This window comes from Cydia fagiglandana, chromosome 5 (assembly GCF_963556715.1).
Source record: "Cydia fagiglandana chromosome 5, ilCydFagi1.1, whole genome shotgun sequence".
NCBI classification, from domain to species: Eukaryota; Metazoa; Arthropoda; class Insecta; order Lepidoptera; family Tortricidae; genus Cydia; species Cydia fagiglandana.
This window is the reverse complement of record NC_085936.1, coordinates 13,895,902-13,920,055: the sequence shown is the minus strand read 5'-3', so window position 1 is coordinate 13,920,055 and position 24,154 is coordinate 13,895,902. Positions and strand designations below refer to the sequence as shown.

At 36.2% G+C, this 24,154-nt stretch overlaps 1 protein-coding gene across 2 annotated transcripts; it reads left to right on the top strand.

The window, feature by feature from the left end:
- The first annotated feature begins 820 nt into the window (after window positions 1-820).
- On the top strand, window positions 821-24,146 carry LOC134664524 (2-acylglycerol O-acyltransferase 2-like). 2 transcript variants are annotated; one of them, XM_063521216.1, is made up of 6 exons: window positions 821-861; window positions 18,001-18,228; window positions 18,820-19,263; window positions 20,274-20,364; window positions 22,236-22,344; window positions 22,620-24,146. In XM_063521216.1, the coding sequence occupies exons 1-6, from the start codon at window positions 836-838 to the stop codon at window positions 22,775-22,777; spliced, it is 1,056 nt and encodes a 351-aa protein (XP_063377286.1). In that variant the 5' UTR covers window positions 821-835; the 3' UTR covers window positions 22,778-24,146. The 2 variants fall into 2 exon arrangements, with proteins under 2 accessions (XP_063377286.1, XP_063377285.1); XM_063521215.1 differs by lacking the exon at window positions 821-861 and adding an exon at window positions 15,228-15,459.
- The last annotated feature ends 8 nt before the right edge of the window (window positions 24,147-24,154 follow it).

Below are 24,154 nucleotides of genomic sequence, written 5' to 3'. Positions count from 1 at the left end.
ACTTCTGCGGCTGATTGTACAATTGTGTGCATATTCTAAATTTTACTATTTGAAATTGTTTGCACAAATGGATCTCGATTTCGGTTTCTGTCCTCATCAGCCGCATCTATATCTTTCTACGACACGGAATGTGAACGTTGAAATGCTGTGCGCAAGGTCGTTTTTCCATTGATGATACAAATGAAGACTAGGTACCTACATACTTTGTTTGGTACTTCACTGTTGTGAAGCCTTGCTAAAGTAAATAATGGCGACATATTTGAAAGAATACTTGTTTTACCACTTTTCTAATGGAAATACAAATTGTAATGACATCTCATGACATGACCTCGTATATCTTATAGGTATAGGTATTTGAAGGCTACCCGCTTTTGTTACAATCGAGGTCTTCCACTTTGCACTTTCGTTCCTGCGTTTTAAATAGCTTATTTTAAATAGAGCCTTGAGGGTAGTTTGTGCACATGATTAAGTAGATCTTGTAGTTCACACTTTGAATTGACATTTTGTAATCTTTATTGCCAAGGTATAAGATCTATCAATGGTCAGTTAAGTGTTGTTGTTAGTACCGCCATAGGTAATCGTGTATTTTTATCTCAGACTCAGTGTAATTACGGAAGCCGGGACCGCGTAAACATCTTGGTGATCACTTGTAGTATCTAGATTAAAACTACCTAATAAAACGAGTTCTAAAGTCGTACAATACAACATGTGTTGATAAAGTTCATTGTTATTAGTTCAGTTTGTTAGTGGGAGTCGCGGCGCGCCGCCGTTTGCTTGGTTTTATGACAAACAAGATATTTCTACAACAGTTCGCAGTGTCGTTCACGTGGGAGCAATGGAAATGATTACAACTCCTTTCAAGTGCGTAAGTTTTTGTAACTTTAACTATCGGTGTTAAGTTATTTTTTAGATTTTTTTTGTATTAGTTACGGTCGTAGAAGAATTTTGTTTTTATAAAGTTAGAACTGATTAGGAACTTAAGCATTTTTACTAAATTAATAGGCCCACCTCCGTATTTATTCGGAAAATATCTATAATACCTACTCAGCATGGATTAAGCTATAAGCTAAGTCCTGATTATTCTTCATAACATAGGTACCTACTCGTAAAAAATTCTCATTGATAGCCGGTTTACCTTAAAACTGCGTATTAAATGTACCTAATGTAAAGATCGGGATCAGAGACGGAAAATAACACTAAACTTATTTTATTTATATTAGTAGGTGGGTATTTCTTAATAACTTTAATTATTACATAATACCTACATACATAAAGTATGTGTCTGACCATCGGGCTTTAATTCCAGGGCTTGATTTTACTCGCTAAACTGAGCTACTTTTACTATCGGACCAACCATAAAATCGGGGAAAAATTTATGGCTTTTCCATAAAAAACGTCGACATCTGATCAGACAAAATGTATGAAAAAGTAAAATTTTTTTTTGGGATTTCGGGGTTGGTGCCATGATAAAAGTAGCTCAGTTTAGCAAGTAGAATCGAGCCCTGGATTTAAAGCCCCATGGTCAGTAACACCCTGTATATATGATATACAGGATCGTTTATCACTTTATCAGTATACTTGTGTGTGTTGTCATATTTTGAAAATAATGAACTAAGTACAGTCGACGTCAAAGATATGTTTACACTTTTGCACCTTACCTTTGTAATAAGGCGAAAAGTGTATAACTTATACAAACATAAACATGTACCTGTAAAAATTAAATGAACTGCCAGTAGAGTTGCAGGTCGTCAATTATTGTCCCGGTTTATTGCCAACATAATGCTGCAGCTATTTTGACTGAGGAAGTAGATGGCTCTGTACGTAAGTTCGCCGTTGTAAAATGGACTGCGATTCATGTTATCGCATAATGTTCGGGATCATTTAGCGCGATCTACTTCAGCTGTCAAAACTCTGGGTAAGTAACTATTAACTCTACAACTATGTTGCGATATTGCATTAAGTATATTTATTGTTGTAACTCATTACAACACCAGCCATGATTTTATCTACCTATGCGTGGAACTGTAGGTAAGAACGGCTGATATCTAAGTGGGTTAATTCTGTTTTACACGTCACGTCCATAATTGGTTGTAACTCAAGATTAAACGCAAAGTATCATTGCTTTCATACGATGTGTAAAGAGATAAAATCGTGCTTCGGATTTGACAGCTAATCCGTACAAATCTGTGACTCTGTCTGCTCTGGCTGTGTATATAATAAAGTTGATATTTGAAAATTTGTTTACCACAAAATATATATGTATACTTAGCGTCATAAAGTGCAAACTACTAACAAAGTCGGGGTACCTACGATTTTTTCTTTAGGCATTACACCTCTTCTACAAACAATGGCTCTTTGCTAAACGTGAGATGACCAGCGCTATCTGAATTAATTGCAACGTGGAGAATAGGTCATTTTAGTTGTTAGACGCCTGTTTATTACTAAGATGAAAGGTCAGCCACTATCGGTGACGATATTCTTGTTTTCTTATAAGTTTATTCTTTTATGCGTCATTTATCGACGGTTAAACACTACCTAGTCATTGTTAGTCCGATAGCAATAACTTTTGAAGTTATAAGATTATTAATGTTGCCTATTTTTTACATATAGTTTTCAGACCACACACTAAACCTAATAATAATAATTTGTGTCATCCTAGGTATTTGCTTAGGTAGAAATTTAGGTATTTCTTTTTTTAAACAGCATTCGGTAAAAAGAATATTCGAGATGAAATTCTTTGTTTCCCTGTAAAAGCAAAGTGGCTTCCGACGTACACACGCATTTTGTGTCATTTTCATCCACGGGTATAATGACATTTAATAAATACCTAATAGTGAACCTAAAATGCCTAAAATAAAATTATAGTCGGTAAGTGAAGTGTTGTACTTCACAGGATATTATAATATGTTATTCAAACAAATGTGTGTCAAATTCATCCACCGCTTTTATTTTTAATCTTTTTTTTTCTTATAAACATCATGTATCTGCCACAAAAAAAAATCATGTTATTAAGTTTACGTCTACATTATTATAATGCCACATCGAGACAACATTCATAATTTGGGTCATTTTCAACAACGGTTTTTTACTATTTGGCAAAATAAAACTTTCCATGAACGGCGTACGCGGGGAAGGCTACCTACGCGGGTAGGGTGCTTGTTAGATGAACATTATGGCTCCTCTACACGATGGGCCAACGCCGGCTACTTGCTCCCTCTAACACATAAATGCGTCCCTTGGAGTGGCCGGCGTTGGCCCATCGTGTGGAGGAGCCATTACAGTGTATTTATTTCATTCGGAGGCATAATTATTATATTAAATCTTTTCATAGTGTGGGAGTAGGTATGTTGTAAGTATATTTAAAACTAAAATGTAGGCTCCTCATACTGACCAACATTCTTGACGTTCGCAATCAAAAGGTACCTTACTTTATCCTTGCCATAAGGACACTCTGACAGGTTATTTGTACAATAAGATTGTAAGATACAATAAAATTTCGTCTTTATGGTAAAGAACAAAGTGGTCCCTACCTTTTGAATGAGAATGTCACATCAGCGACTGTTAAAAATAACTTTTATTTGATATTTAGTACACTTTTTAAGGTTATTTTAAGACTCAATGTATTGCTAATTTTGTGATTTATAAAGCGTGTAATTTTTTTTATAAATTTGGTCGGACTGCAAAAACTGCCAGGTTAAGGTGAGGCCGACCAAGACATACGTCAACAGGCTTATTTTAGCTATTATAATCCGTTTGTTTAATTCTATTTTTCGATGAGGTAAATTGTAGCTCTCACGTGACCCAATAAATCTGGTCAGACTGCAAAAACTGCCAGGCTAAGGTGAGGCCGACCACTTTTTTTTTACTGTCCTCAAGGTCAGGTATCCTACCATACAAGTTTCATTCTATTTTTCGATGAGGTTTTTTTTGATGACTTTTTGTCCAACGTTTTTGCCATTTGTATAAAATCTGCCAGGTTAATAAGCCTAGGCCGACCAAGTGCGTTGGAAGCTACTAAATGTCAGGTACCTCTACAGGGAAGGTATATTCTATTTTTTGATGAGGTTTGTTTCATGCAGCCGGCCACCGGACTATACAGGGTGATTCATGAGACGTGAGCAGGACTAATCCTGCACACTCAGTAACTGATAATTGATCGATCACCGTCGTATTTAGATGAATCAACCACACTTTTTCTTATTTTTTTACTTTTTGGTGAGGGCAAATTTAATTATCTACAATCGTGGTCACCCTACAGGACCTAATTAATAAACATAAAACCTCTCTTTAACCGTAATGACAGCGTTTTACGAATAAAATAAACTGTCAAACTTGAGTGAGATACGAGTTTTCAAAAGTAACCAGACCGTGATGACATTCAATTTGACACAGAATATCGGTAGTTTAGCATTCTAATCTAGGGTGACCATGCATGTCGTAAATAAATTAATAACTTTTTTATTCAACACGACTAAAAAATTTACGTTAACCTCACTAATACTGATACGAAACAGTTGATTATAATTTGCGAAATGCGCAGTGTTAGTCCTGCTCACGTCTCCTGAATCACCCTGTATTTATTTGTTATTATACACCGCTAAGTCCATGTTATTTGTTTTAAATGTAGAGTTTAGAAACTAATTCGTGGTAGTAAACGATACAAATATTAGAAAATTCCTTTACAACCTTGTTCGCTTCATACTATACTTATGGTAAAAACATTTTAGGGCGGGTCATAAAGGGCAAGTAAAATAATAATTGTCAATAGTAAAATATGTCCTTTACGACCATATTGACCATACGAGATACGATATGAAAAATCATCAAGACAAATGAAGGGCTTAAAGGACGACAAAAGACATGTAAGTCATTTACAATCATATTTATATTTAGCGGTAACCTTAACGATAATATCTATGAATTTATAATTTATAATTGTTCATTTACGCCCCTTGAGATAAGCTGTTAGTGCAAGCTCATAGTGCAAAAATTGGGTCGTAAAGGCAACTTTTTAAGAGATATAAAAATTTTCACTATACAGAACGAAAGCGCTTGGAATTCTGAACAAAACTGTATATAACGACTACCGTAGGCTCAAAGGGCGTAAGGGACAAATTGCAAAAATGCTGTTATACTCAGTATTTTTTTCTACTTAGTATATTTAACGTATCGATAACTTGAAAAAAATGTCCGTTAAGCCCTATTAAAAAACAATGCTTGAACACAGTTTTCTAACGCATTTGGCCGTATCTGCCAATTCAAAAAAATGTTGTGAGACATTTTGGCGTAACTCCCAACTTTGTGTACGATACGCCCCTTTGCATCGGAAATTTTTGAGTGCTAAATGTACGTTACGCCCACAACTAATGTACAACTATTGTATATTTATGCGAGAGAGAGATTAAATGTAAGTGATACGCCCGCGCCCCCATACTATGTATAATATCGGGTTTATAATTGTTGCTTTTTTGTGTTTAAGTGGGATGACCTAGTTATACCTACTTTCCTTGTCAATTTTTTTGTTAAGTAGGTACTTGCATTACCTGCTCATGTGCTCATTGCTTTATTTATAGGGTTACAAAATTTTGACAATTTAAACTGAACTAGTGGGTACTTTTTAGAGATGCACCGGATATCCGGTTACTATCCGGTATTGGCCTATCCGGCTATTATTTTACTATCCGGCCGGATACCGGATAGTAACATTGCTTGATTTCGGAGTAATAAAATTGGATTTAAGAAACAGACACGGTCATAATCGTACTTATTTATTATTTTAAAACAATTTAATCATTCCACTGACTTGTACGCGCACTAATTTCGAACCTAGAAATGAGTGTGCGCAAACGTTTACTAGGAAACAGGTCAAACCTGCAGAATGCGCACCTGAAAAACCGAAACGTAGGTATAGACCGGATATTCGGCGGCCGGATACCGGATATTCGGCTGAAAGTCAGGCCGAATATCCGGTATCCGGCCAAACAACTATCCCTTGCATCTCTAGTACTTTTTCATCAGTTTTATAAAAATAATAAAACATGACTATATTCAAATGATAATTACGGCGTTTAATTAAAGTTAGACTGATAACTATTAGTTTTGTTTGTGACTGGGTCATTGGTAATATTAATTAAGACGTAATATTAATATTTTTTTGTTTAAACCCTGATTTACAGAATTAACCTTATGAAAGTTACTGTCTAGGTATAACGTTTGCATTTAAATCTATAGAAGTACGTAAGCCTGGCCGCATGCCTTTTTCTCTAATATAATGTCATAAATATGCGATCATATTCAATAAGTTTTACTGAATAGACATACGAAATTTCAAAACTACTACTGTACTTAATAGTACTTTAGTATGTAAAAGTAAAATTTATAATCCAATTAACATTACAAACAGAAATAACGCATAATACTTTCTATAGTAAAATTAATTTGTTACAAATTGTTGTATATCAATATATACAGGGTGTCCAGTAATGAATGGACAACCTTCTAACCATCGACAGGGCACCTCAGGCTGGTCCAGAAAATGCACTTATAGGTCTAGTAAAAGTTTCGTGGTTTTCGAGATAATCGCACTTTTATGTCTGTTTACTAGTTAGCACCATACTTCACTTTAATCACCATCTAGGCCATATCTTTGTTTGTAGAAATGTAAATAGCATGTGTGATACCATTTTAGAATCAGTATTAGATAAACTATTTTTAAGAAAGTTGGCCACTCTGTTCTCCATACGTTTTTTTTTTCACCACAAGCGATCAGACTTCTTAAAAATGTTAGAGTACAATGTATTTTTTTGGATTAAGGTCTTCTAAAAATACACCTTGGCTATGGAAAAACTGTATTGCCTATCGGTTCGGTTAGCAGGCCTATTTGATTTATCTCGAAAACCACGAAACTTTTACTAAACCTATAAGTGCATTTTCTGGACCAGCCTAAGGTGCCCTGTCGATGGTTGGAAGGTTGTCCATTAATTACTGGACACCCTGTATAAATGGTAGGACAGCAGTGATTCTGTTGAAGTAATCATCATCATCATTGTTCTTAAGAGCCTAGCTCTTGTCGGTAGAGTATTCGCCATTCCGTTCTTTTCTCTGCCACTGTTTTGAGCTCCTGATACGTCACTACATTAATTTTCTCTTTGGCCTGGTCAATATATGCACGTCGCGGTCTTCCTCTGCCTCTCTGTTCTTCTATTCTGCCTTCAATTATAGACTTTATGTAAGTATCGTGACGTATCAGGTGCCCCAACATGTTTCCCCTTCGGTTTTCAATTGTTTTTTGGCAGAGATCTCTTCTCACCTACCAAATTTAATTTAATTAATATACTTGAAGTAATATAAAAAAAAAAACATTGTTTTTGTAGTGTGTAAAAAAACATTGTTTTCTTAAACACGACCTTTTCCACGTTTAAGTATCCAAAATAACAAAAATGGGGAAAACTTGACAGTAAATACATACATCTCTATAAAATTTCAGAAAAAAAATGTAAATTATAGTATTTAGAAGTATAGTGTTCCCTAAATGCAAGTTGCGAATATTGCAACGAAATTGTTGGATTTACGCCAACTGGTACTAAAACAGTTTAATTTTTAGTACATTACGCCCTTTTTCTGATAAGATAAACATTAAAGAAGAGGCGTAAGGGACGCCTTTTTAAAAATAGTCGTGTTTTTTGGCGTAACGGACATGCTATTTTTGTAAATAAGCATTGTATCCAAGAAATCAGTTTAAAGACCTCAAAAAGTTAGGAATAAGCCACATACAGGCATCAGTTAATTCAAACAAACAAAAAAAGGTCTGATTTTTTTCTCAAAATAAAACTGATTTTTGGCTCTCCTGGAAAGATATCCTGGCGTTTTGTCAGTTAAGCCCTTTGAGGCTACGGTAGTGGATATAACTCATTTTCGCCAAAATGTCCTTTACGCCAATTGAACCCAAAGGTAATTATTATCCAAGAAGCTTGAACTATCAAAAGTGTTGGTAATTATTATTTAAGGTAAATGTATTCAAAACATCAGAATAAACAGGCATTAAATAACCTCAATACGAGTACATAATTAATAATATCTATTATAAAAAATGCTAAGAACAAAAAATACATTAAAAAAATAATGTGCATACTTTACATTAAATATGGAAAGACTGGTTTGTGCTATTTATAATGAAAAAAAAATGATTATATTAAAATTGATTAGTCCATATAATTAAGGTATATTGAAGTTAGACTTGATTAGATATTAGATATAGAAATCAAAATATTGATAACATTAATATAAATTAAGTTCAAGAAGTAATATTTTTATCAAAGAATGAAAGTTACCTCAAGTCACGGTATTAATAAGCAAATTTTACTCAAGTGGTACCTTTTCCCTGTCATTGTCACAAGTATATGATGCGTAACCGTAATGTGTATAGATATAAACAGACCTTAATTCTCGCAATAAGATGTACTTACTTACAGTTCTTTTGCTAAATGGTGACATTGTACAATATTTATAAGTTCTCTTTGTAGTAGTATAACTTTGCATAAGTTGCGTTAATTTGGCACGCAGGCGAAGTAAACATGCGTTGCGTACGCAACGTGTGGTTTTTAGAGAGAGGCCCTTACCCGCCGTCACGCCAAGGTCGCGCCGCGCCCGCCGCGCCCGCTCCCCGTGCATGGCCCGCGTTGCCCGTTAAGAGCCACCCGCTAGCGTCGTATGAACGCGAACATTATTTTTGTATTATTTGTTTATGCAGTGGATGAAAGTGACACAACTTCATATTTCTTATTTATCCCGCCTTTTATATTAATAAGATGTGAACTCTAGTAACCTTAATATTCTTTTGTTATGGTAATAGCTTGTTAGAACAAAATTATCAAAAATCTTATGAAGCTGTGCCTCAATAAGACACAAAAACATGTAATGTACATATTGACACGATTAAATGCGACGTCAGCAATTTTTTTTAACTTTAATTATTTTTTGAGTAATTTTGAATAGTATGACATAGTATCCGATTGCAATGGACGTAATTGACACAAACTATGTTTTCACATTAAAAAAACTATCCTAAATGCGACACAGTTACATGTTTTCTCTCGAATATTCTTTTCTCCAAAATAATTCAAAATAAAAATAATTACCACAAATTATTAAATAACTTAAAAAGCAAATAATATCTGTGACACAAAACAAAATGTAAGATTAACAACTTAAAACAGCATTCGTAAGCGAAAAAAAAATTGACTTTAATATTACTTTAAGTTAGGGCTCAAAATATAGCCAGCGCTACAGGACTATGTGTTACGAATTAACGATAACAGACAAGCTATAGATCGAACTCTGCCCATGTAACAGTTTTGAATGATTCACGGTTAGTTTCACTAGACCGGAATTAGGACCGTAATTAGACCGACGATATAATCTAAATAAATAAATATTATAGGACATTCTTACACAGATTGACTAAGTCCCACAGTAAGCTCAAGAAGGCTTGTGTTGTGGGTACTCAGACAACGATATAATTATATAATATACAAATACTTAAATACATAGAAAACACCCATGACTCAGGAACAAATATCTGTATCATCATACAAATAAATGCCCTTACTGGGATTCGAACCCAGGACCATCGGCTTCGCAGGCAGGGTCACTACCCACTAGGCCAGACCGGTCGTCAGGCCGTAAATAATATATATGTCCATGGATTAGACTGATTAATTAGGTACCTTGTGTTTTGTGCTCATGTGACGAAGAAGGGATGAAGATTGTGTGGTTTTTCAGTTAGTAAAAAAAAACAAGACTGAAGTGATCCCATAAGAGCTCCGCGCACAGTTTAGTGCGGAGCTCTAAAAACTTTAACTTGACATTTACACTTCACGCCAATACGATGGTACTGCCCTCAATCTAAATTGGAAACTTAAACTTGATATATTTAATATGCCAAATATCTGGCCAAATATGGCCTCCTATGCTGCCCCTGTAGTTAAATACACTTAAACACAATCTATTGGCCTCTCATATAGTTACTGATACGATACCTATTTACGATCATAGACTTTGGGTCTAATATCAGATTATTCATGAATTAGTTTTCCGAAAATGGATATTATCGTTACACAAAAATTATTTGTATGTGCAAGGCGATAAGGCTTAAGTATAAACAGCAATCGGAGAGATAGTGGTCCTGATAAGGATATCGAAGTATTTAAACGACAAGTGTTATTGACTGATAAACATATGAACATTTCGTGTCCTGTTGCCTGATTTGGCTCAAGAGTGTTGTTGCATCTAAAAGTGTGTGAAAATATGGATTTTGGCGAAATTTGGGCACATGTTAAAGATGGTTTCTGGTACGTATATATGTATCTAAAGGATGACTCACGCTAGACCGGGTCGGGCTCGGGGCCGGAGCTTCCGGTGATTCGTTTTCTATGGAAATCACCTACCAGCCGTCATAGAAAATGACAGAGCGGACACCCCGCCCCGGTCCGGGGCTACCACGGTCTAGCGTGAGTCATCCTTAACTTGTTTGTATCGGTATATATTTACTCTGAGCGGCTACCGCGAAAACCGAAATTCGCAAATTGCGGGGATCTTTCTCTTTTACTCCAATGAAGGCGTAATTAGAGTGACAGAGAAAAATCCCCGCAATTTGCGAACTTCGATTTTCGCGGTTATAGTAACAGCACCAGTCATGGGACATTTAAGAGGAAATTTGGAGTATTTATGATATTTCCCGTATACATGTAAATGGTCTACCGCTTAGCGTGTTAAAAGATGAAAGTCCTACCCGTCTTTCATGTTTTAGGCGTGTTGTATCAAAGATACAGCAATTAGTTTCCACATATTTAACAAATTAAAACTAGTGTCCGACCGAAACATGTTTTTTTGCCGAAACCGAAACCGAAACCGAATGTTCGGCTTTGGCTCTAGTTTCGGCCGAAACCGAAACCGAAACCGAAACTTTTGTAGACTTGTTAAAATCGTTGAAAAAATGTCATAAAACTTCTTTTATGCACATATTATGCGGCTGTCAACACCCAATATCCTTGAAATTGATGTCACTTTAGCAGTTTTTTAATAAAATTACTAGAGTTATACCAAGATAATTCTGCAACGATTTTGATAACACACGCAGTGCAAGCGTTATTTTAAACGTCAAAACTTCTATGAAATTATGACGTATAAATAACATTTGCACTAGTTGCACTGCGTATGCTATCAAAATCATTGCAGAATTTTCTTAGTCTAACTCTATTCATTTACCAGTCAAGGTAACATGTAGATACAGGGTCAACCAAAAAAGCGAAATTTTTTGTTGATAATATCGCAAGGCCGGGTACCAATCTTCACCTGGGCTGGGCCTAAAAGTCCGAAGTGCCCCAGTGAGGCGAACTTTCATGGGAAGTCAAAGCCGTGCTTCAGGCTTCAGGATAAGTAGTTGAGCACAGACTCCAACCAATGCCCATTGTATTAAAAAGCGAGGCCGCAGGCCGAGCATGGCGCAGCGAGGCCAAAGGCTAAGCTGAAGTAGAGGACATGTGGAACACAAACCAATAGTAAATTGAGGTAAATTCACTCATTCACTCCGAAACAATTAGACAGTGTGCGCGTTATAGGTATTGATTGATATTGACAGCCTCTTAAGACTGCGCCGACCGTCCAGTGGCGCCCTCATTAGTGGAATTGTGTTTTATAATAAACCAATTAATTTCTGTACCTATACATGAATCAATACCCAACTAGCAAAATAGTCGTATAAGAATTGATTTACTCAGCCTGTAATCGTATAACAGCCGAGTTACGGTTGTTGAAGCACCAATATATCGTATAATAGCGGTTAACTCGACTATTTAGCAATTTTCGCTAATTAGTGCTATAATCATGTCGTATAAACGTTTATAGCACTATCTTTTAGCACTTTTATTCCACCTTTTAATAAATGCTGAGTTAGCGCTACTAAATCACTTTTATTCAGCATAATTGTTCTATTAAAATCATATAACAGCTATAGATTAGCTAATTGTCTGAATAAGGCGCTTTAATACAACTGTTACTTAACTCTCTTCTCTGTTGCTATAAAAGCCTATTAAAAGCAATCAAATAACCATTTGGCCACAATGCTGCTGTAACAGCGCGCTTATATCATAATTCGGGTAATGGGGTTCAAACCGCTGTTATAGGAGCTGAAGTGTATTTACAGGTTTTATTCAAAATGTATTCAGCTTAGAGTACTTTTAAAGAGTTTTGAACTACATTAACAGCACAAGTCAGCCATGTTGACGTTTCAATATAGTCCGGTGGCCAACTGCATGAAACCCTACCTGACAAAAAAATAGAATAATCCTACTCTGTAGGGGTAGCTGACTTTTAGTAGCATCAACTGTTCTTGGTCGGCCGCGGCTTCATTTGGAAAATTTTGCGCTAATGGCAAAATAGTGGCACAAAAATTCATAAAAAAAAACCCCATCGTATAATAGAATGAAACTTGCATGGTAGGATAGCTGCCTTTGAGGACAGCAAAACAAAACTGGTCAGCTACATCCTGTGTTGGCAGGTTCTTGTGTCCGACCGAATTTGTGGTACCACGTGACAGCTACAATTTACCTCATCGAAAAATAGAATCAAAACAACTGATTGTAATACCTACATTAAATTTGTTGACATATGTCTTGGTCGGCCTCACCTTAGCCTGACAGCGTTTTCAATCCGTCCGCATTAAAAAAAAAGTCAATGGCAGCTATCCTACCATACAAGTGACATTCTATTTTTCGATGAGGTAAATTGTAGCTCACTTGGTACCACAAATTCGGTCGGACACAGGAACCTGCCAACACAGGATGTAGCTGACCACTTTTGTTTTTTTGATGAATATTTGTACCACTTTTTTGCCATTTGCGCAAAATTTGCCAAGTTAACCCACGGCCGACCAAGAGCAGTTGAAGCTGCTAAAAGTACCCCTACCTACCCCTACAGAGTAGGATTTTTCAATTTTTTTTTATCAGGTAGGGTTTCATGCAGTCGGGCATCGGACTATAAATCCATAAACATGGCGACATCATGTGCTATAAGTGTAGCAGTAAACGCAGTTACTCGACTTATAGTCGAATTAATGAGATATAACAGAAACTAGATCGTGTAAGCAAATTTTTACTTATTTTTATTAATATTTTTTTATTGAAATTTAAGAAAATAGGCGGCCCATGAATATATATGAACCAGTGCCTTTGGTTTTATCAATAAAGTATTTTTCGCGCTGGGTTTTACTGTATTACGTGTACTTACAGACAGTAAAAACTTATATACACAATCACGGTAAAAATAAATGTCATGGATGACAGCAGTAAAAAATACTTAAGTACCTTTTTGTTTTATTAGACACGTGAAGACGATTAGGCCTCAAACTTAATATAATATGTAGGTATTAATATTGTTGTCCTACTTATTCCCCAACTTTTGGTCTTATTCCGAAGTACCATTTCGTAAGTTTCGGCCCGGCCGAAAGGTTCGGCCGTTTTTTGGCCGAAACCGAAACTACAGCCGAAACATGATTTTTTGGCCGAAACTGGCCGAAACCGAAACCGAAACCGAACCTTGGGTCGGACACTAATAATATGTAGGTATTAATATTGTTGTCCTACTTATTCCCCAACTTTTGGTCTTATTCCGAAGTACCATTTCGTAAGTTTCGGCCCGGCCGAAAGGTAAGGCCGTTTTTTGGCCGAAACCGAAACTACAGCCGAAACATGATTTTTTGGCCGAAACTGGCCGAAACCGAAACCGAAACCGAACCTTCGGTCGGACACTAATTAAAACTATGCTTTTTTTCTCCAGTCATGGACACCAAAGCTCCAGTAATGGGCCCCCGGTAATGGACGTGGATCCAGTAATGGGCCCCCTATAATGGACATTGCTCTATCAGTATAAAATATTGAAATGGGGAATAAGTTACGGCAAAAAAATAAATTTTTGGTATAAGCTTTTATCGCTGAATGTATTTTTCTTTCCACAGCCAATTATTATTGTATTAGATCCATCCAGACAATTCTAATATACCCAAACACAATTAGTTAGGGTTTATTGCGATAAAGTTCCCATGGCCACCTCCTGTCTCCATCATCAGATAAGGTCCATGTTATCATAATATTGCATTATCATCCAATTTGCATACTTAATTACGTACTTACACAAAATTTCAACTGAATCGGAAATCGAAAAGTGGCTCAAATTCAGCTACCAAGATTGGACCCACACTAACTAACAGGGCAAGTTAAATAAAAGTTTGGAAAAACGATATTAATTTACCGAAATCCGAGAATACCTCCTGATTGACATATTTCGTAACTACATTTTACTTCTGTATTGTTTAAACATGAAATTATGGCATGGCAAGCATCATTCTGTCAATTGTCCCATCATAGGAGGTACGCAGTTTTACAGCTCCTATAATGGGATTGGGCCAAATACCACTATTTTTTTACATCTGTGGACTCACAACATAGTGTGTTGTATACCTTATCTCATGGTAAATGCAACTAACAAAACACATTCTAGTTTTCATCAAGTATTAATTAATTGAAATTTAATAAATTAACTCACTTCTCTTAGCGAAGTTATTAAGAATTCGTAGTGGTATTTTTTTTCAGTGACACGACAGCTTTTGGGTTGACGCCAATTTCTTAAAAAGCAACCAAATTTAATGAAACTTCAAACTGAAACAGCTCTAGGACTCTTATTTATGTTAATATACAGCCAGTGTTTATAAACTACTTTTAGATACTTATTTTAGAGGAATTATGTTTTTTTGTCCCATTACTGGTTCCACGCCCATTATAGGGTATACTACTATATAGGCCTGATGTCTGTGTCTCGACTTCGACTTCCTTTGATTAAGGAGTCTGAGATTTTTTGAAAAGGTTACTTTTTTATTAAAGTTATGAATTAGGTTTCTTTTTTTTTGTAATGTGAGCCTGAGCCAAGCACTAATGTAAGTCCACAGTAATCTAGTCACTTCCTATGCACAGTTGTACACATGCAGTAGAATTGGCTCGATCATCTCATTAAAACTAGGTGCATATTCCATCTGTCCCCAACGCACCTTATAGATCCGAGTAAAGTTTTTGTATTATCAAGTATTGTGTTATGTACTCGTACACTTAAGTATCTTTAGGGTTCTTTTCTTTACGAAACTTTCGTTCAAATTAACCTACCGTCATGGCGCTAAACCAACGCGATTATAATAGACAAACTCCTAAGTAAATTAAACATGTAATTTTCACCAAACATTTTAAAATTATCTCAAAATGTAACAAGAAAATACCAAATTTAAATGCAGTTTTAATCACTAGATTGGCATTTTGTAATTTTTATTCGAGTGCATAAACTATCCTTCTTACCACTCCCGTTGTTGGGTAAAAATAACAAAATGTCAAGAACTCCAAGAAGCAAGTCATATCCAGGGTAAGTAGTAAGTAGACCTAATTCCCATCCCCAATGTTACAATCGGTATATCGCGCATATAGGCCCCGGATCGGACTCCAAAATGCGATCAATATTTCTTCCTGTTGCTGTCTATCATTTCTTCAACCTAGCGTTTTCCCGGCCTAGCGCCAGGGTCCGCTTTCCTACTCAGTCTTCTCCACTTTACCCGGTCATCCTCAGGTAGCTAGCAGGCGAGCTAGTAAGGTAAATGTACGCTTCACCGAATGCTTAAGCCCTAGACTTACGTTTAATTTTTTTATTCGTTCTGATATTTTCTTACGAATATGTTCAATACTAAAATAGAAACACAGATAAATTTGTCCTCATTTAAACATACCTATAAATTACTGAAATGATTGGACGTGTATTAAAAACATTTTTAAAGTCATTTCTTCCAATTTCCTTGTTTGTACCGTTTACCGAACTAAGAAACGTGATTTGCACATTATACCGAATAGGGAGCCCGCATTACCGAACTAGGAAATAATTGTATGAAAATATGGTGTTGAGTGGTGCTCAAACTTCAGTAGTTCACTATTAAATCCCTACTATGCTTCGTTTTTTAGCATTATAAAGATGGTAAGCGATCTTGACGTGTCTTTTTTATTGAAAAATACTTTTGAAAAATAAGTCAGTAAGTAAGGTACGCAACAATTATAAAACATGTACGCATATGTATAAAATAATTTGGCTGTTTCATAAATTTTGGCTGGTCCATTTTCTATGGAAGGGTAAAATTTTTTTCACGATTTCGGAGTTGGTCCCATAGTAAAAGTTGCTCAGTATAATCCCAAAACCTCCCTGGGAATGGGAATGTAGTTAATTTTTAGCCACCCTGTATGGGAACCCCGGAATTTCATAACAAAAGATAAAAGTTTAAAAAATCACAATCGCCCACGACTAGAGGAATCTAAAAAAATTTTTGAACATCTAGGACCACCCTGTATAAAATATTGTTGCTTCATTATTTTTATTATCCTATTCAGTTTTTTTGTCCACATTCCAAGACTATTATCAGGCGTCCAATAAGTATGTCTAAAGTTTGAAAAGCTGGCATTGAAATAATGGTCACAAAAAATAAACATATAAATATCGACCTAGCCGTTATCGTAATAAGGATGATATTCTCATGAACGTCGAATAGAAACATGGCCAACGCAAACATGAGTTCGGTAGCAGAGACCATGGGTACCATTCACCGAACGGCCGTTCGGTGAACGAAACATGGAAAATATGTGGAACCTATTTCGCGAACGGATTTTGAAAATAGTATTTAAATCGTAATCAATGTGGTATAACTACAAATCTATCATTAAATTTAATACTTGAATCCATTACAAAACCGTACATGTATAAAGTTCTTGCTAATACTGACGTAAAATATCTAAAATTATTGTTTGATAATAGTCTTGCCAAAAACCTTATTTTGATGCCAAAAAGTCGTAAAACATGAACATTTCAAACGCAGTTTTATAATAATCTATATAGGTTATTGTTGTTCGGCAATTGCTCATAAAATTACAAATACATTAAGTTATTTGTGAAATTAGGTAGTTAATCTAAATAGTTCGTAATCAACCATTAAAAAAATAATTTCAAAAACATACGCTTTCCCTGATTCTGGACGCTGTTCGATAATACCTTCCAATCAAATTGTCGGTGTACTCATCACCGAACTCACATTAAGCTTAATTTCTGATAATATGACTGCACTAAATTAATTAAATTTACTAAAATACACAAACTAATTAAGTAGTCACACTGAAAAACCATACTTTGAAACACAGAAATAAATTTAAAAGGTTTTATGACCTTAAGAAATATACGCAACTTCTTACCGATTTCTTTAAGGTTGCCCATACAAAGTGGCAATCGGCAGCAACGATCCGTTTCGATCAGTTGCCACGTCCCAACTGCGGGACAAATTGGCCGACTCTGAGGCATAGTGGAAGGGATAGGTATTTAACTCGTGGAAAAAAAATACGCAAGTAAATATCAGTTGTAAATAATCGACTTATAGCCTAAAATAGAAGAAATTCGGTGATACGGACGGATATTGAGCGTTCGGTGAAGCGTACTTTTACCTTAAGCTATGAGGTATCGGCTATAAATAAACACGAACAAAAGATAAGCACTCCCGAGTAAATAAAAGAGACACGGCGATATTTATAGCTCACCGCTGGGCGAGTAACTATAAATATCGCCGTGTCTCTTTTATTTACACGGGAGTGCTTATCTTTTGTTCGTGTTTATAGCCGATAGCTCATAGCTTACTAGAGTTACTAGCTCGCGGTGGGACCAGTGCCTTAAACCCAGTTCACTGCCCTAGCCATAGACGTATACATTAGAATAGAATAGAATAGTTTTTTATTCGTAAACACGTACACAGACAACAGACATACATAGAAAAAACATAGTGAAAAATAAAGTGTCACGAAATGGTCCCATCTCAGCATGTTGCTGGCGACTTCCAGCGCTGATCTTCCGACATTAGGTACATCCAATTATACTTAATTCCAGGAGCCTATCAGACGCCCTAGGCGTACAATGGGCGCCACGAGACCTGCCCATGGCGCGGCGTCTCCAGACCCTCGGCGCTATCGGATGGATCAGCATGGTGCTATTCGGGGAAGCCTTCGCCATCTACCTGTTCTTCAAGCTGCTGTACTCGCAGTACTGGTGGCTCGCCATCGCGTACTCCGTGTGGATGTTGAGGGACATTGACACGCCGGCTAGAGGGGGACGCACGTAAGTATACCCTATCTCGAAAGTTAGAATAGAATAGTTAGGTAATCGGTTATTGCGAACCATGGTACCTACATAATAAAGTTGTTACAATAAAAATTGTGGAACACATGGCGCCCTGGTATGGCATTGCAAATAAAACTTATATCTATTAAGTTACTCTTATAGGCATACAATGCCTAAAGTAAATAAAAGAATGAATGATGGTCCTCCTCCTGATGTTAGCGATCCCTCGGATGCATCGTTAAAAGTGGAGAATGGTTAGTTTTTTGGCAAACTACTTAGTGCAAAACTGCTATATATTATACTCGTATGTACTTAATACTTTTCCAAGCAGAGGATAAACTAATAATATGGCCTTAATATTAGGATTTAACTGAAGAGCAGTTTGTAAATATCAAATGAAAAATATGTCAAAACGTTGTACCTACTCGTAAGTTCCAAGATTCAAAACATCCAAATTGATAGGAGCTGGGGTTCAATTTAACCCACAACTTGCGGGTTTGGGTTTGGTGGCTGAGCGGTAAACCGCAAAATATGTGTTGTTTATTAGGTATGTATACCTAGCTTTAAGCTGATGTCTTTCTCTTTCAGGTTTGAGTGGGTAAGAAACTGGGCCTGGTGGCGTTACTACCGCGACTATTTCCCGCTCAAGCTCGTCAAAACGGCGGACCTGGATCCTTCCAGAAACTACCTCCTCGCATGTTTCCCACACGGAGTTGTCTGCACCGGGGCCTTCGGGGCTTTCGCTACAAACGCCTTGGATTTCTACAAGATATTCCCTGGAATGAGCTGCAATATGATCACTTTGGGCGGCCATTTTCTAGTACCGTTCTTCAGGGATTTGATCCTTGGGCTGGGCGCTTGCACATCGTCAAGAGAAAGTTTGTTGCATCTGCTGGACAAGAAGAAGCATAAAGGGAACTGTGTGGCATTGATCGTTGGCGGGGCTGCTGAGGCGTTGGACTCCCACCCTGGGGAGTACAGTGTCATCTTGAGCAGGAGGAAAGGATTTATCCGTATCGCGATGGCGTCAGGGTAAGAGTGCCTGTATAATTTGTCTAATTGTGGGCAGTGAGGGAATATGTCATCAAGCGTGACTTCAAGTTATTGGAGTCATGCTAAGCAGTCAAAGCCTCAGAGGGGATTTAAGACATAGAAAATTTGTTCGTTATTTCTCATTAGGAATCATGAAGCCGATTTTAGGATACCATATATATGTATTGATATGGAGAGATCGGTTTTGGCAAATATTAACTACATTAATTGTTGTTATTAGAATATCATATTCGCTGGAGTTCACTTCAATGATTTTATCTAAATGAACGCCCTTTGTATTAACCCTCGGATCATTATCAGCAAAATAGTAAACATTGCAACTTATTTATAACTCTGTATCTGCTGTTTTTGTTTTGCTAAGTAGTGTTTTGTCAATTTAATTTTATTGACCCGAGATTTGCGATAATTGCCTATTGATTTTGTGTGTTTGGTCCACCATTATAATAACATTTACCTATTGTTTATTTTATTTGTTATTGAGGTTCAGTCAAACCAATTTGAACGGACCAACCAATTTGAATTTGATTCAATTGTTTTTATTTTACTCGGTACAAACAATTGAACAGTTGTTTGTCCTTCATTATATTTTACTACTCTTTGTCTTCACTTCATCATAATATTGACCTTAATAGATTATTTTTTATGACAATAAAACAATTGACAAATTTTGAACACGAAGTAATAAACGGAAATAGAGTCGCACCAAGAAAAGTCTGCAGCGGATTTGATAGCCCACGCAGTGTGTCTATATTATACGTCATAATTTCATAGATGTTTGACGTTTAAAATAACACGTGCACTGCGTGGGCTATCAAATCCGCTGCAGACTTTTCTTAGTCAGACTCTAGCAAAATAACCTACAGCAAGACGACTCGCTTGTGTTCTAGAAAAATCGAATTGAGCAATTCGAGCATTCGGAAAAATGTATTATTACCAAGTAATCGATTAACGGAGCATCGATATACCTACATGACTACCTTTTTTTGCAGAGCGCCCCTCGTGCCAGTATTCTCATTCGGCGAGCCCGACGTTTTCCGGCCATTGAACAACCCTCAGGACAGCTGGCTGAGATGGTTCCAGGTAGAAAAATAACGAACCCAAAAGCGTGATTAGTCTGTGCAAAGAATTCTGGGCACATGGGACAGTATTTTTAACACGAAACAAATCAGAACCTAATCTGTGACGTTCCACGGGAAAAGGTACCTTATGAGGGTTTCTAGTTTCGGAGTTATGAAATGTTTTGTAAAGAGGTGAAAAAATGCTCAATTTTTTTTTATTGTGTGATCTCAAACCTTAATGCGTAACGTTTGTTTACCTGTTTTTATTTTTGTTATAAGTTAGTTATAAGCCTAGTAACGTCGTCTCAGAGTTTAGTAAAAAGGTACCTTATGGAAAAAAGGTTGAAAATTTCCAAAAAAACTAGTCAATACGGGAAAAGAAGTTTGGTAGAGAACTGTATTAGCATTCTGCAAAACTAATTTGATAATTTCAGTTCTGGTTGGGGCGCCTAGCAAATATTATAACCGTACATCGACCGACATTATAAATCCAAGTAGCCTGCTATTATACTAAAGTTACTCTCGTCAAGTCTTTCTTAACTAGAATAATCTTCATTTGGTTTGGTCGCATGCAATAAATCAGCCATTGGTTTGCTGAAAAATGCCAATACCCGACGCATTACCTTATGGAATATCTAAGGTCATTGAACCTCAATGCCGCTTGTCTTCAATGGCAACCAAAATATATTATTGATAAGAAATAGACGATTTATAACATCTTTACCCCAAAATATTATTAGTTTATCGTAACTGTTCCATCATCATCATGCCTCATCATGTAACTTAACCACAAGGTACCTTTTCATTACATACAAATTATTGGTCTTTTTTAAGATTATTATGACGAAGAACCAATTAAATTTGTGGCAGTTTAATGTAAATTAATATTTTCTATTCATAAAAGATAAAAGCTTCAATGTGATTGATGTTTTGTAGTGATGTATTATTAGATTTATTTCCATAAGGTACCTTTTCGTAAATGTATGGAGCAAATACTGTTATTGTTATGTAAGTTTAAAGTGGCATAAGGGGTTAAATATAGTATTTAGTTGGGGTTTTAGGATTTATTTCATTTGAATGACAGAATTTCTTTCATATGTGCTCAGAAAAATTGATTGTGTGTTACATTAAAAGTAAAAATATTCAATTTTCTGATTTTATATGAAAAAGTCAGAAAATACATTTTTACCTCTAAATCGGTATTGTTTTTTGCTTAAACTGTCTCTCAGTGTCGTTTTCTAATAGATAAAATTTAAATCTTGAGAGCTCATTGCAATCAATCGTAAAAATGAAATAAAACTTTATTTTCAAGAGACTGGTTAGTATACACATAAATCAGTCGATATCAAAGGTTTCTATTTGCATTACAGAACAAGTCGCAACATTTTTTTAATCTCAGATATATAAGGTATTATTATTTGTAGTCAACTATGTAACTTACTTCAGGAACATAGTTTTTTAGGCGGCTAAACTTAAAACTTCTCTATCGTAAAGTTGCTCATTTCACAACATTATTTTCAAAAAATCATATCTCTGTAACTACGCAACTTAGGAGGTTGATCTTTTGTGTTATCGATAGCTTATTTATTGTAGATTACTGGGGTATGCATAACTCCATACCCGCCATAAGGTACCTTTGACCGTGGGACGTCACATCTGTGTAAGATCCTTCTAAGAAATGATCATAATTGATTATATTATACATCAAGCCAAGTTCAAAAGAAGAGAACTGGCGACGCAGCGGCCGTATGTTGTTGTAATTTCTGATGGTACGAATCTGTTGAAAAGCGATTACAGAGAGCGCATTTTTTGTGTTAAAAAATCAATTTGGGGTACCATCGGTAGTCAAACGTTTTAGTCGGTAAATTATAAGTCTAAACCCCTTATTTACAGGAAGCGGTAAGGAAGTGGACCGGCATCTCGCCCATGTTCCCCGTGGGTCGCGGCGTGTTCCAATATAACTTCGGGGTGGTGCCGCTCCGTGCGCCCGTCACCACTGTCGGTGAGTGACACCCTCGAACTACTCTCAGGATTTGAAAATGCGATTGCATGGTGCGCAATAGAGCTGGCTGGCTGAGTTGTAGGTGTAGGTATAAGAGGGATTCGGTCGCGTCTTACGGAGTTTGGCTTCGCAAGTCATATTAGAGCGTTCCATGATCCTTTAAAAACATTTGGAGGAGTCGCCACCGGCGAGGACTATATATATATATATATATACCCTCAGGATAGTTTTAGCCCATGTCTTAGCAGCTGAATCATTTGATTATTTTCTTCCAGTCGGCACCCCCATGGAGGTCCAAAAGAACCTGGAACCAACCGACGCTGAAGTGGACGCAGTTCACGCGGAGTTCACACAGAGGCTTGTCGATCTTTTCGAAGCGGAGAAACACAAATACTTGAAGAACGCGGAGAATACACATCTGGTTATTACGTAACAGGACTATTTTACAATCCATCCTTAGATTATGCCGGCTGTACACATTCTTCGCGAGAACCCGATACAGGCGGAGGATGAGTACCTATAGGCTATACTTCTCGTCATGCCATGCCCTTCTCTGATTGGGTGAAGTTTTTGAAGCCGGCGAGAGCTTCTCGACGAGTATGTACAGCTGGCATAAGAAGCAAGGCATATACTATCTATACCTAGTAGGTATACAGGGCGTCCCACAGCTATGCCACATGGAGGGTAAGTACCCTGAATATTGTAGATAGAACATTTTGCTGAAAGAAGACATTATTTTAATTTAAAAAACAATTTAAACTGCATTCATAGATTTTTAAATAATTACATGGTTGAACCGGGAATCGAACCCGCTACACGAAAAAAAAACACCCTGTAGCTTTTTCATACCGATCGAAAGGCTTCATTATAAGGATTATTTTTTGCTAAATAACATAGTGTCGGTAATAAAAAGAAACCCATGAATTTTAACATTTTTAATTCAAATTAACCAATTTAATTTATCAAATGCTCAAAATGAGTGTCATTCTGTTGAATACAAAGCCGCTCTCTTTTGATTATTTCGCTAAATTTCACATCAAATGTTAAAATTCATGGTCTTCCTTTAGTTTCTGACACTATGTTATTTAGCAAAAAATAATCCTTATGATGAAGCCTTTCGATCGGGATGAAAAAGCTACAGGGTGTTTTTTTTTTCTCGTGTAGCGGGTTCGATTCCCGGTTCAACCATGTAATTATTTAAAAATCATGAATGCAGTTTAAATTGTTTTTAAAATTAAAATAATGTCTTCTTTCAGTAAAATGTTCCATCTACAATATTCAGGGTACTTTCCCTCCATGTGGCATAGCTGTGGGACGCCCTGTATATAGTTTGCAAGTATAGTTTTTATATTTCGCCAATATTTTGAAATTGGGTCGATCAACTAGAGATAATTTTACCCAATTAAATTTCCTATAATAATTTGTCCTGTGGACTCTATAAGGTCAATGGTACGAACAAAACCTTTTCTAACGTATTGGGTACAACAATAAAAGCGCATAGCGTAAGGGATAGCTCAATGGTATTAGAATTTAGATACTTTATTCCATATGAATAGACTGATAATTTAAATTAATCATAAGTTCTTTAAAATGGATTATAACAATAGAATTGTCTAGAATATTTTGGGCCAAAAATTTCTACTATTCAAATTATCCAGATTTTGGATAATTATTTCAAATATTGATAATAATTTTTTGGGCAAAGCTATTTTAGACTAGCTATGACATCATGCAATATAAAATATAATTATGTTACAAGTGAAATGTAAGGTACAAATATATTTTCGTATGTTGTTACAAAATGTATTGT